Source organism: Martes martes, assembly GCF_963455335.1.
Source record: "Martes martes genome assembly, chromosome: 18".
Classification (NCBI taxonomy): domain Eukaryota; kingdom Metazoa; phylum Chordata; class Mammalia; order Carnivora; family Mustelidae; genus Martes; species Martes martes.
In genome coordinates, this window is record NC_137906.1 from 21,798,271 (window position 1) to 21,811,434 (window position 13,164).

At 57.6% G+C, this 13,164-nt stretch overlaps 2 protein-coding genes across 5 annotated transcripts; both read left to right on the top strand.

The window, feature by feature from the left end:
• Nucleotides 1-695: 695 nt before the first annotated feature.
• On the top strand, nt 696-7,239 carry LOC308359405 (uncharacterized protein; the record flags this gene model as incomplete). The annotated part of the gene is made up of 6 exons (XM_080830438.1): nt 696-835; nt 928-1,039; nt 1,899-2,042; nt 2,242-2,397; nt 6,495-7,008; nt 7,163-7,239. The coding sequence occupies 5 exons, from the start codon at nt 696-698 to the stop codon at nt 6,606-6,608; spliced, it is 666 nt and encodes a 221-aa protein (XP_080686564.1). The 3' UTR covers nt 6,609-7,008; nt 7,163-7,239.
• ALDOA (aldolase, fructose-bisphosphate A) lies at nt 6,758-12,800 on the top strand. Of its 4 annotated transcripts, none has more exons than XM_080830810.1 (10): nt 6,758-7,008; nt 7,163-7,239; nt 10,016-10,142; nt 10,228-10,439; nt 11,014-11,068; nt 11,167-11,327; nt 11,689-11,772; nt 11,899-12,073; nt 12,230-12,429; nt 12,520-12,800. In XM_080830810.1, exons 3-10 carry the CDS (start codon nt 10,031-10,033, stop codon nt 12,613-12,615), a joined length of 1,095 nt encoding a protein of 364 aa, XP_080686936.1. In that variant the 5' UTR covers nt 6,758-7,008; nt 7,163-7,239; nt 10,016-10,030; the 3' UTR covers nt 12,616-12,800. The 4 variants fall into 4 exon arrangements, with proteins under 4 accessions (XP_080686936.1, XP_080686935.1, XP_080686933.1 ...); XM_080830807.1 differs by lacking the exons at nt 6,758-7,008; nt 7,163-7,239 and adding exons at nt 7,491-7,530; nt 9,644-9,797; XM_080830809.1 differs by lacking the exons at nt 6,758-7,008; nt 7,163-7,239 and adding an exon at nt 7,393-7,530.
• The last annotated feature ends 364 nt before the right edge of the window (nt 12,801-13,164 follow it).

The following is a 13,164-nucleotide window of genomic DNA, read 5'->3' on the forward strand; positions in this document are numbered from 1 at the left end:
ATCATCAGATCCTCCTCCCCCAGGGGAATGTGCGCAACAAGTGGGCAGGAAATTTGCTTTATTCTCTGCTGGAGGCGCAGAGCCTAGAGGAGATAGGCAGTTAATGAACAAAGGGAAGACAGGAGGGGCCCAGACTGGTTGAGGTTGACAGTCTGCTAAGCATTTGGACTCTGTCCTTTGGAGGTATAAATAGAAAAGACGCGGGATCTGAAGTGGGTGGGGGGGAAATCCCTTTGCCTGGGACCTGAAGGTTGAGGAGAGCCGCGCAGGTCTTAAACTGGAGCACGGCCAATAAAAACTGAGTGGGGTAAAGTCGAGGGAAAAAAAAGTAGAATGCTCTACGATTGGCACGTTAGCTTTTTTACAACATCCCCGTAAGGCACGAGTTTTACAGGGGCGTAAATGGATTCCACGAGGTTCAGTAGCTGCGTCAAAGTCACGCAGCCCGTTGGTGTGTAGCCCAGGGCTCGGTCTTCCCTTTGCGGCGCCGCAGGACCCAGCACGGGATGAGGGCTCGACCCGGGCAGCTGGCAGCGGGAAATCGCCTTTTCCGTGCAGTAGCGGCGGGAAAACCCGGCCGACCGCAACTAAGAGGGGCGGTGGCCGCCCAGGATCTAGCTGGGGAAGAGCGACGGGCGGCGGCGAGAAGGAATTTGAGTCTCGGCGGCCGCCGTAGGAGCGGCGCTCGGATCGCCATGGCAACCGCCAGAAGCCGCGGGAGCTTCTGGGCGGTGCAGCCGCCGCGGCCCATTGGACGAGCGTGGCGCGGAATCCGCGAACTGCCCCCGGCCCCGAGGGTGCAGGTGCTGGGGACAGGTCCCTGGAGGGAGCCAGGGTGTGGGGACAGCCGGGGGTGTGGCCAGGGTCAGCCTGGGGCCTGCGAGGGGGACGCCTCCCCGGGCCCCTGATCCCCACTGTCTGGACCAGGACGATGTTCGGCCTCAGTTTCTCCAAGTGGGAGTTGGTGGGCTGGGTAGTGGGCATCCCCAGTTCGATGGCCCCTCTCAGCCTCCGAGACCCGGACTTTCTCTCCTTGCAGGTCCTGGACTGACGGCGCTGTCCTGACCCATGGACGTGAGTCCCGGGCCCCTCACCCTTTTTTGCAGCGGCCCCCTCAGGGCCTCAAGCTCGACTTGGAGCCCCAGCCCAGACTGGAGAGGGGACTGTTTACCCAACAAGAGACCCCTCGAGCTCAGGACCGGAGCTGTGAGAGCATGCCCGGAATAGATAGACCTCACGTGGAGAGCAGATTTCCGCTCTTCCTGGCAAGATGAGAAGCTTGCCTGGCAGTCAAGGAGGAAAGGCATCACGGGCTGAGGGAACAGCCTGGGCAGACACTCGGGGGTGGGAGGGAGCATAGACGTTTGGGGAGCTGCTAGAACTTCAGTCTGGCTGGAGTATAGAGGGGGAGGGAGGGAAAGGTAGGCAGGGCTGGATTGGGGCTTAGTCACTGAGATAAGTTTGGACTGAGTCAGTGGGAGCCATTGATGGATTGTAAGGAAGGGAGGAATGCACAACACAGCTGGTGTGGAAGGGGGCAAAATTGCAAGTCAGAAGACACTTAGGGAACAGTAACGTGGCCTGGGGTGGCATACTAGAGCCGAGGAATCAGAGATTATGATACATATGGAGAGGCATTTTGAGAGCAAGATCAACAAGTCTCGGAAAATTCTTGAATGACCAACGGGTACTACTGATGGTCCTGAGATGGGGATGGGAGGGAGAAGTCGCATTTGGGAAACAGGAGAGTGTAGTCCTAATGAATCAATCCCCGCCATCCAGTGGCTGTTCCTCCCCTCATCCCAACCACCTCCTGTCGGGTTGTCCCTCCTGGTATTTTTGTGTTCCCCACAGCCCCTCCCACCTCCTTGTCACCTCTTCCTCCTGTGCTTGTCCAGGCCTCCTCTAGCCCATGGAATCCAACCCCGGCTCCCGTCAGCAGTCCTTCCCTACTACTCCCCATCCCTGCCATCGTGTTCATCGCTGTGGGCATCTATTTGTTGCTGCTCGGCATCGTGCTGCTGACTAGACACTGCCTGCTGGTGAGGGGCCTGGTGGAGGCCGAGGGGTGGGCTCCGGGGAAGAGGAAATGGTCCGTCAGTGCCCTCATCTGCAGGCCTTTACCCTGAGGCTCCTTTGCTATTTAGCCCCTGCATCTATCCCTAGCAGTTGTGTCTCCCCACTCCCCACGTCCCCCCACCATCTGGCTCAGATCCTAACCCCCTTCCATCTCCTACCTAGGCCCAGGGCTGCTGTGCCGACTGCAGCTCCCCCTGCAGGAAGCAAGGGGCCTCTAGGCCCCAGGACTATTGCTGGACCTGTGCAGAAGCCTGCGACTTCCCTCTGCCCAGCCCAGCCCACTGCCTGGATGCCTGCTGCCCCCAGCCCACGGAAGCTGTGAGTTCTCATCCCAGCCCTGACCTGGGCCCTCTCTGGGCATTCTTTTGTTGGTAGTGTTCAACAAACATGGATTGCTGAGCATCTACTTTGGGCTGGGCTCAGTTCTGGGGACTGGGTCAGGGGGGAGACACCCAAAGACACCTCAAACGGCAGCATGTTACATACTTTCTGGTGCCAAAAGCTACTTGGAGAAAAGAAAACAAGGGTGGCAGCTGGGGGCAGGTGTGTAACCTGAAGGGCATACTGGGTTCTGAAAATGATGGTTAAAAGAAAAATCAGCCCAGCCCAGAGCTCCTGTTCACTGAGTGAGTACGATGCCCCAGATTCCATGCTACTTTATTGACATTATCATTTACTCAACAACCCTGAGAGCTCAGTATTTTTTTTTTAAGATTTTATTTATTTATTTGACAGACAGAGATCACAAGTAGACAGAGAGGCAGGCAGAGAAAGAGAGGGGGAAGCAGGCTCCCCGCTGAGCAGATGGAGCGGGACTCCATCCCAGGACCCTGAGATCATGACCTGAGTCGAAGGCAGAGGCTTAACCCACTGAGCCACCCAGGTGCCCCAGAGCTCGGTATTTTTAAAAACCTGGATATATATAGTTCTGAATATGAAAAGCATTGATTACAAAGTGTGCATGTAAAAATACATAGAAAGCACCAGCGTAGAAAACAGCTCGCTAACCAAGGCCGCTACATTTTGTGTGTGCCCCTCGTATACTAAGAGACTGTTGTCACTGCTCTGTTACCTGCCAGTATTTGGCAAAGATGGGGTCCTGCCACAGATACTTTCTCATCCCTTCTGCTACTTGCCCTTTTTGACTTGACATCACACCTTGACACCCCCCCACCCACCCCCGCCACCAACCATCCTGTGCCTGGGTATGTAGACAGGTAAGTATTTCTGTCCTCCTTTTGCAGGGCTGGGAGGAGTTGGCTGCGGGAGGTTCAGTCACTTCTACAATGTTACATAGTAGAGGCTGGCACAGCAAATTGCTCCATTGTGTGTTGAAACAGAATCCTCAGGGAGAAGCCTGGCTCCCGGAGGACAGGCCAGTTTCGTTTTTGTGGGTTGAAAGACGGTAAATGGAATTGACCACCTTCCTATTTTGGGCTCTGATTTAGGCAGCGACGCTCTTGCCCTTGAAGTGGTGACCTTGCCCAGGAGGAAAGAGGGAGCATAAAAGATCAAGCGAATTCATAACTTGGGCTCACTGTAGTTGGTCAGATTCCTAGGAGATGTTTTGAGTTTTGAAGGAAATTATGGGGCCAGAGGCTCTTCTCTTTAAAAAAAAATTTTTTTCTTCTGTTTTCCTGGGGTGGCTTGGAAAGGGAGCCCAGGATGAGGATAAGGGGGCAGAGGGGGAAGAGAAGACAACCCTGGGTCCTAAAAAACTCCCTATTTGATAGGAAATGCTCAATTACAAAACGATTTATGGCCCCTTGTCCAGGGTATGCTGTCCCTTGCCCCCTCTTGTCAGTCCGGGCCTCTTCCCGGGCAGGGTGACGATGGAATAAGGTGCAGGGAATTCCAGACCTGCACACTCCAGGACCTGATCTACCTGGCTTCTCCCAGCACCAGGAAGGAAGGATTCTAGAATGGCCACAGGGCAGGGCAGGATCGTCTGTCCTTGAGCTGTCTTTGCACAAAGTACAGTAAAATGTCTGTTCTTCGGTTTCCTTGTAGTAACAGTAACAACCACAAATACGACAAGGCTCTTGCCTACTGGACAGCTGTTAGAAACGGGCTTCCAGGGGCCGGGAGTGACTTACCTGAGGCCCAGGCTAGGATGCAAACCCGAGTTTCTCTTCCTCTCTGGGGGAGACACCTGCCTGCCCTGCTGTTTTCGCCAAGCAGGTAGCAGAGATCTGTACTCATTCACCCACTCCTTCACCTACTTAAGGATCTACGCAGTCATCGCCACGGCCCTGTGCCAGGCCCTAGGGGCTCTGCAAAACAAGCTGGACTGGGCCCCAACCCACATAGGGCTTCCATTGCAGCAAAGGATCGAGAGGAAGAAGTGGGCAGTTACACTGGAGCAGGAGAAATGAGGTGATATATAGTGCGATAGCTGGTTCTCAGCCCTGTGTGTGATCAGAGACGTGGAGGAGACAGACACAAAGCCAGGCCTCCGGGCCCCACACCCAGGAGGTCTGGCTGGGGCAAGGGGGCCACGGAGAGCTGTGGCAAGAATCCCTGCCTTTTCTCGAGTGCTCAGTATGTACTAGGCAGCGGGCTTAGTTCCTTCCACTGATGCCCCACCGTGAGCCTCTGAAGCGGGTATTCTTTCTTGTTTCAGAGATGACCAAATGGAGGCTCAAAACATGAGTAGGCCCAAGGTGGGCGTGCATTTGGTTCAAATCCAGGCCTGAGCTCTGGACACCACAGTGTCGCAAAAATCCGGGGAAAGGGAATCGAAGCCGAAGCTGTAGAGTCTCAAGAGGCACACAAGGGTTAACAGGCTTGTGGCATTCTTGTTTATGTACTGAAGTAGCAGATTCCTTCCAGAAGCCACATGGCTGCTTGTGAGAGTCGAGAAATCCATTAGACAGTTATTAATGACTCGCTCTAAACCCTTCCAGTGGACAGAGCCCAGAAATGCTTTTAATACCCTCTCTCCGAAGTGAGGGCGGCAGAGCACACAGTGCCGCACACAGAAAGACGGTGTGGGCCCCCCCAAACCCACAGAGCCCACTTCTTCCCAAACTGGGACTCCCCAGGGATGCCCCAAACCACCCCCTCATCAGATACAAGGAAACCGCTTCACTCCCCCTTCTGCCATGGGGCTTCCAGTCTCCCTTGTGAGACAGTCCTGCTGACGGCTGTGCCAGCCCAGTTCAGACCCCTGTCCCTGCCACCAGCAGATCCCCCTCCCTCACTGGAGCCCCTCGTGATATCTGATCTCTCCAGGCATCTGACACCGCACCCCCAAACCTCAGCTGTTGCAAAGGTCATTCCCCTATTCCTGGCTTGGCCTGGCATCTGATTGAGCTGTGCAACTGTGGCTGTCAGCTAGCTGGGCCTCAGGCCTCAAGGAGCCAATCTCCTGGCACATCCTGGGTGTGTCCCACTCGAGCCGCTTGGCCGGGCTCCAGTCCATGCGTGAAGCAGTCGCGGATCACCCCTGTCGCTGGGCAGGAGAGGAGTAGGTTGAAATAGACCAGTTCTCTCTTCTTGTCATGAAGGGCATGCAGTCCTATTCCCCAAGAGACAGACCCTTCTTATTCCCCTGGGAACTGAGGAGTCCTCTCTTTTCCCAAAAAGGGGAAAACGCTTTGATTGATCCACTCATTGAGCATTCACTTATGTCTCACATACCGGCAGAGGACGAGTCCTCGCACTTGCTCAACGGGGACAGGAGATGAACTGTCCCCTGTCCCTGCAGAAGCTGATAGTTCTGGGCCTGGGAGGCAGTGGGGTCAAGGGGGATCTCCGTCTCCGAGCCTCCATTCCCTCTTTTGTAAAGAGGCCTCCATGCAAGGTTCTGATAAATAAAAGAGTTGTGGCTCTTGGAAACCTTTTCTTAAAAATCTGCCAATTACCATTTTCAAAGACAACTGAGATTTTTCAGAATCATTCATGATTACAGTCTGCCTTGCAGGGAGCAGATGCTCAGAAATGATGGACGGGGTCCTGCAGTTCGGTCTCACACCAGGGAAGAAAACAGAACCAGGTTCTTTTTGTCATGGAAGGAAAATGTGTGTGTGCTCTCCCTCATCTCCTTTGGAACTGAGTGGGGCCACAAGGATATAGTAGAACCAACTTTGAGCTGAATGTCAGTACTTCATGGAACAGGATTGCTTGATTTCTCAGTCTCCTTGCCTATAAAAGGGGAAGAAGGAAAGAACCCCCCGCTGAATAATTTCCAGCTCCTGGACTCAGTTGTTTGGAACGCTGCCTCCCTGTTCGTTTCTCAACAGCACAGGGAATTGATTTGTTCCCAAGAATAGTAGGTGGTACCCTCTGTTCCACTGGGCAAATGCGGCTTCCCAGGCCTCTCTGTTCCTTTCTCCCTGGAGAGGGAAACAGCTTAGGGGACTGGTCGCCCTTCTCCCTGCCCACCTCCCTCACCCCTCTCTCCTCTCCCTCAGGGTTGGGCCCCTCGCTGTCCTCGATGCTGTCCGCTCTGTGACTGTGCCTGCGCGTGCCAGCTGCCTGACTGCCAGAGCCTCAACTGTCTCTGCTTCGAGATCAAGCTCCGATGAGGACCCAGAGTCCTTGCCCCTTGGAGAGTGGCCAACCCCCGGGTCCCCCACACCCTGTTCCCTGACAGGGCCTCCAGGCACCTTTCTCCAGGCCCCTGGAACCACATATGGCCTGCGAAGCTCATTGGGCTGTGCAGAGCCTGGCTCCCAGCAGAGCAGGACTCAGAGAGCCCTTGGCCATTTGGACTGTCCTTTGGAGGGCCAGGAGGGAGAGGGGCTAGCGCTCTGGCAGGGGACCCTGCCTGCCTATCCTCCTCTCCATGTAAACCGTTATCATTGAAGGTAAGGGTGGGAGACACTGCTCACCACAGACCACCTATGGGACAAACTTGAACCTGGAGTATGAGGATATAGGGCTGCCCCAGCCACACCTTGGCTATGGATTCTTGGTTATCTTGAGGTGAGTGTCCTGCCTGCATCTGCTCTCCCGCTAAAGGAATGGTCTCCCCAGAATCAGAAGAGCCTCCTTCAGGGCCCAGAGGGGAGGGAGGATAGAGGAGGAGGCCGGGAGGGCCACAGATCCCAGTCTCTTTTCCTCTTCTCCCTCCCCACAGATCCCTGTGCAGAGATCCATTTCTCTTGACCACCTCTGAGGGCTTCAGGCTGGATTTCCAAGAAAATTTCCTCTAAGGTACTGGTGAGTGGGCAGGGCCCACCCCTGCCCCCCAACTAGGGCAGCCCCAGGGCTTCCTCCCTTTCCTCACTGTAGGCCCCATGCTGGCATGAATGTCAGGGGCTTCAGGTTTCCCTAAATATAGGTCCCTGCCAGGGGATCCGTGGCAAGGAAAGGGCAGAGGTCACCGGAGGAAGTTGGGGACATGGGCTGGGGGGAGGGCAGGAGCTGCCTTATAACCCAGCCCAGGAGCGGCCTGGCTCACTCGCTGCTGACCAGGCTCTGCCCGCTCCTTCTGCCTCCTCGCAGGTGGGCGCCGGCGGCGGGACACAGCAGGGATGGGGTTGGGGTCGGGCTTAATGGGTCCGGTTTAGGAGGGGAAACCTGGCCGATAGGATGAAGGGTTCAAAATTCACCGGGGGCTAACCAGCTAGGGACAGATTTGATTTGGACGGGGAAGTCAGATTCCAGGGAGACGTCTTCGCAGGCACTCTGACGCCGCATCCCCAGACTTGCTGGGGCGAGCGGTGGCTGCTGCGGGCCGGTCGGTGCCGGCCGCGGGCGGAGAGCGCCTGCGCACGCGTGGCGAGGCTGGCCGGACGGGCGCGGCCGCGGCGCCGAAATCAGCGCGGGCGGGCCGGCCACCGGGAACCACGGCCTCGCCGCGCCTCGTACTCCTCCCGGAGTATGAGAGCAGCCGCTCTTCCGCCCGGGCTGGTGACCCTGGGAGGGGCGGCCCCGCGCCGCTGAGCCCGCAAGGGCAGCCTGCGGGCGAGGCCGGCAGACGCCCAATCTCTGGGCCCGCCCCGGTGTGACACAGGCGGCCGTCAGCGCAGGCCGGAAGCGGGGACTGCCCCGCGCCACCCGGCTGGGCCTGGGCGGGGAGGCTGAGCCTCCGTCTTTCCAGGCTCTTGCACCCGCTTCCCCCACTCCCCATCTCCTCCGGTGCCCCAAATCGGCTGAGTCACGGTGCCCCAGAACGCGCCAACTGGGGGGGGGGCGAGGGAGGAGGGGGAAGGAAGAGGGAGGGAGGGGAGGGAGAGGGACGGGAAGGCCCAGGCAACCCGCAGGATGTGGCCCGAGTCACGTCCTAGGGGGGCCGGGGGAGGGATCGTGTTCTCGCCGTGCTGTCCCCGCCCAAGCGCCGCCTCCGGGCTTCGCCTTTCGGGGGCGGCCTCTGCACAATTCCTCGCCTGTAATTGGACGCCAGGGCGCCTCCGGCCCCCTTCAAGGGAAAATAACCGGCGGAGGCTGGCGCTGTGCCTTTATAAAGCCCGGCGCCACCTCCCTCCTGCCCGCCCCCTGCGCCGCCCCCTCGGGAGCTGAATAGGCTGCGTTCCTCCTGGAACGCGCCGCAGAACCAGAGTCCTGGTGACGACGGTCGCGTTCACTCCGTTAGTCTGCTCGCCCGCGCGCCGCCCTCCACCGCCGCACCCCGCAGATCCGCCCCCTCCCGTGCCAGGTGAGCGCCCCTCGCCATGTGCGAAGGTCAGGGACCGTGGAGAAGGATTCTGGGGGCAGTCGGCAGCCTGACCCCGCCTGCCCCACCATAGCTCGGGCCCAGCATCTCGCTCTTCCCACCACCACCTACACGTAGGCGGCCCGGACTCCGCAACCTTCTCCAGCTTGAGCGCTCTCGGTTTGCTGCGCAATGCAGTGGCCCCGCGCGCTGAGTCATGGCGGGGGGAGGAAGCCGGACGAGATGGAGGGCCATTCTCTCTCTCCTCCTCTTGCTCGGACCGCAGGTGCAAAGCATTATGGCTCCTTCGCCTCTGCGGGGGTCCTAAGAGGCAGCGAGGGGAGGGGGCCAGCCCCTCTACTGTCTCAGGGTTCCGGAGAGCGTGGTTGGGCCCTGCGCTGGGAGGTGGGCGCCCCCGACGAGGGGGGAAACCCCATGGAGGCGCCTGATGCCCCGTTAACACTTTCCGTGTCTTTCCTTATTGGGTGACCTTGATTGTGAGCCTGGAGCAGCTGCGGCCGTTCGAGCAGACTGGAGCATTTTCTGGGGAAGGGGTGGGCCGCTTGCGCCTCTACAAGTTTCTCAACCTGTATGAGCAGTGAGATGGACAAACTTTACTCCTAACGCCACCCTGGGCTGGGCTTCCTCTGCTGCCTTTTCCTGGGCTTCTGATTATTCTCTTGCCCTGTCTTTTAACACTCTCTAACACTCTCCCCCAACCCTGGGGGGGAGAAGCTTGACCTTGGGATGTCCTTGAGGCTTTGGAGCCTGGGCCAGCCCTGGGATCTTGGGTGGATTGGAAGGCCCTGACACAGGATCTGGGTGTTCTAAATCTCAGCTCTGGCCCTTGTGCTTGTGGGACTTGAAGCACCAAACTTTTCCTTTTCTGGGCCCTTGGGTTGGGCCCTCTGCCTTTGTGCCCCCTCTAAATTCTAAAATACTCCGGTTCGGTTCTGCTTCTAGGCAAGGTGACCCCATGGCAGAGCGCATGCAAGAAGGGTCCAGCTTCTACATGACCCGTCTGTCTATGGCTCTGGCCTATTGCATTGCCCCAGATGCCCGTATGCAACCCCACCCACAGCTGGGAAACACCCAGCAACAAACAGAGTTAGGAAAGGTACCGGAGGCAGGCCTAGTATAGGGAAGTTGGGTGCAGGGGAGGACTGGGGACAGGAAGTGCCCAGAAACCTGCCGGTGTGCCGGTAGGGAACCTTTGTCTCGGCTTCCAGGGGAGGTAGGGAACCTTTGTCTCGACTTCAGGAGAGGGGTCCTGCTGGTCGGGAGACCATGTGAGACCCAGCTAACCAGTCCTTCCCGTCTGCCGCCTCTGCCCAGGAACCGACCGGCACCATGCCTTACCAATACCCAGCGCTGACCCCGGAGCAGAAGAAGGAGCTTTCTGATATCGCTCACCGCATCGTGGCTCCGGGCAAGGGCATCCTGGCTGCAGATGAGTCCACCGGTACGGGCAGGACACAGGAGGAGGAGCGCCTAGGGTTGAGGATGACCGGCTGATCCCCTTATTTCTGCGTGCTGCCCCTTTGCAGGGAGCATCGCCAAGCGGCTGCAGTCCATTGGCACTGAGAACACAGAGGAGAACCGTCGCTTCTACCGCCAGTTGCTGCTGACCGCTGATGACCGCGTGAACCCTTGTATTGGGGGCGTCATCCTCTTCCATGAGACACTGTATCAGAAGACAGATGATGGACGTCCCTTCCCACAAGTTATCAAATCCAAGGGCGGTGTTGTGGGCATCAAGGTGAGGGGGCGGGGTCTCGGGATGTGAGAGGTGAGGTAGATCAGGGGGAGAGAAGGCTAGAGTTGTAGGCTGGGGTGGGAGTCTGCCCCAGGTCACTGCCAAAGCATATGTGAGAAGAGCTAGCAACTTAAAGGACCTGCTTGGCTTTTTTTTTTTTTTTTTTTTTTTTAAAGTAAGTCCTACATCTTTTGTGGGGCTCAAACTCCCAGCCAACCCTGAGATCAGAAGACACAGGCTCCGCTGACTGAGCCAGACACGTGCCCCTGCTTGGCGTTGTTAATTCTTAAAATTCTCAGAGCCCCAGTATTCTTTTGTCGTACAGACAAAAACCAGAAACTCAAGGCAGTGATGTGTGTGGCTCACCGGGTTAGTAATGGTTAGGAGCCCTGGCTCGATCTGATCACATCCCATGTATTTTTCCTTCCGGGATCAAGTACTGTGACTACGTGAAAAACATGAGCAGAGCGAGGTACCTACCACTCGAGAGGTTAAGGAAGGTTGAGGGCAGAGTTGGAGTGCTAGAGGGCACCTCCCTTGTCTCACATTGTTGCCCACTCCCCCCTAACCGCAACAGGTGGACAAGGGCGTGGTACCCCTGGCAGGAACAAACGGCGAGACTACCACCCAAGGTGAGAACTGCTCTGCTCCCTGCCCTCCAGGCCCCACCCCTCTGGGTGCCACCTGTCCCCTCCTCTGCTGTGCTCTGACTCCTCTGTCCCCCCTCCAGGGCTGGATGGGCTGTCTGAGCGCTGTGCGCAGTACAAGAAGGATGGAGCTGACTTCGCCAAGTGGCGCTGTGTGCTGAAGATTGGGGAACACACCCCCTCAGCCCTTGCCATCATGGAAAATGCCAATGTTCTGGCCCGTTACGCCAGCATCTGCCAGCAGGTGGGCCGGTGGGTCCCCAGCAGGCCACCTCCCACGTCCTTTGGTTCCAGCATGTCAGCTAGCCTGCTGCTCATCTGTCAGGATACGTACCACACCCGCATCCAAGGCAGCTGGTCTGGAGCCTCAGCAAGCGTCAGGCTTGGGCCCATGGAGGATACCTGAGGGCTCTGTGAGCCGGGGGTGGGGGTCGGGGGTATGATTGTGGGGGTGGCTCAGAGATCCCTGTCTCCTGAGGTCTGCTGCGGGCTGTGAAGCCATGAGTTTCTGTCATCATGGACAGATGGTCTTGGCTGATGGCTGCAGAGAGCTGTAGGTGGGCTCTGGGTTAGGCGGCCTCATGGCTCCCCTGTCCTCCCCACAGAATGGCATCGTGCCCATCGTGGAGCCTGAGATCCTCCCTGATGGGGACCACGACTTGAAACGCTGTCAGTATGTAACCGAGAAGGTAAGGTTCCTGCCTGTGTGGGTAGTGTGGTGGCTAGGCAGCTGGGCTGAGGGCCTTGGGGCTGATCTCTGTCCCCACCCTGCCCCCAACTCCACCCCAATCCACTGTGGCCCTGCTCTGCTCCAGGTGTTGGCTGCTGTGTACAAGGCTCTGAGTGACCACCACATCTACCTGGAAGGCACTCTGCTGAAGCCCAACATGGTCACCCCAGGCCATGCCTGCACCCAGAAATACTCTCATGAGGAGATTGCCATGGCAACTGTCACAGCACTGCGCCGCACAGTGCCCCCTGCTGTCACTGGTGAGACCCATATCCTCCTCTTGACCTGTGGGAGGTAGACGAACTGCACCCAAGTCCTTTTACCCATTGGGTCAGATTTCTGGGTCAGATTCTAGAAGCTTCTGCCAAACCCCAGGTTTTTGCCTACAGCCACTTACTGCACTCCTTGCTTGGTAGGGATCACCTTCCTGTCTGGAGGCCAGAGTGAGGAGGAGGCATCCATCAACCTCAACGCCATCAACAAGTGCCCCCTGCTGAAGCCGTGGGCCCTGACCTTCTCCTATGGCCGAGCGCTCCAGGCTTCTGCCCTGAAGGCCTGGGGTGGGAAGAAGGAGAACCTGAAGGCTGCCCAGGAGGAGTACATCAAGCGAGCCCTGGTAAGGATGGGACTGGATGGAGGTGGGCAGGGTACGAGGGCAGGTGGAATTCTGATGAGACCTCTCACTCCGGCCCTTCTCCCCTCTTAGGCCAACAGCCTTGCCTGCCAAGGAAAGTACACCCCAAGTGGTCAGGCCGGGGCTGCAGCCAGCGAGTCCCTCTTCATCTCTAACCATGCCTACTAAGCGGCGGTGTCCTAAGGCTACCCCCTCAACACTCCAGCCCCTGCCCCCTCCACCTCAGCGGGGCTCCAGGCTGCTCTTTCCCATCACTTTGCCTCCCACGTGACATTGGTGTGTGGTGTTGTCTGTATATGCTAACTCCATTGCTCTTTCCAGCCCACTGCCAATAAACAACTATTTAAGGGGGAGTCTGCTGTCTGTGTCTGGTGTTTGGGCCAGGGGAGGGCTGGGGGGGGGGGCGGCAGATCCTAGAAGAGTCCTTGTTCTCCGTTTGTCCTTGAGAGGCAGGAGAAAATCGAATGGGTTTGGGAGAGGACCTTCCTGCTTTGTTTTACTCTCGCCCAGGGTTTCAAGAAGAGACCTTGTGGAATTTTCTCCGCCATCAAGGGCTTTTGCCCCTTTTTCCCAGCAGGACCCAATAAGGCTCACAGTTGGGAACTACGTGTGAACTGTTAGGCTCAGCTGTGCTTTCAGACCCAGAATTTACAGATGCAGGAAGGCTCCTGTGAGAAAGACAGTCACTGACCAAAGCCTTCCTGAGTGCTGTGAGCC

Bases quoted from the DNA above. Each gene is read 5' to 3' on its own strand.
- ALDOA (XM_080830807.1), top strand. From the start codon at position 9,657: ATGGCAGAGCGCATGCAAGAAGGGTCCAGCTTCTACATGACCCGTCTG. The intron at 9,798-10,015 runs GTACCGGAGGCA...GCCTCTGCCCAG, and splicing joins AACAAACAGAGTTAGGAAAG to GAACCGACCGGCACCATGCC. The intron at 12,430-12,519 runs GTAAGGATGGGA...CTCCCCTCTTAG, and splicing joins AGTACATCAAGCGAGCCCTG to GCCAACAGCCTTGCCTGCCA.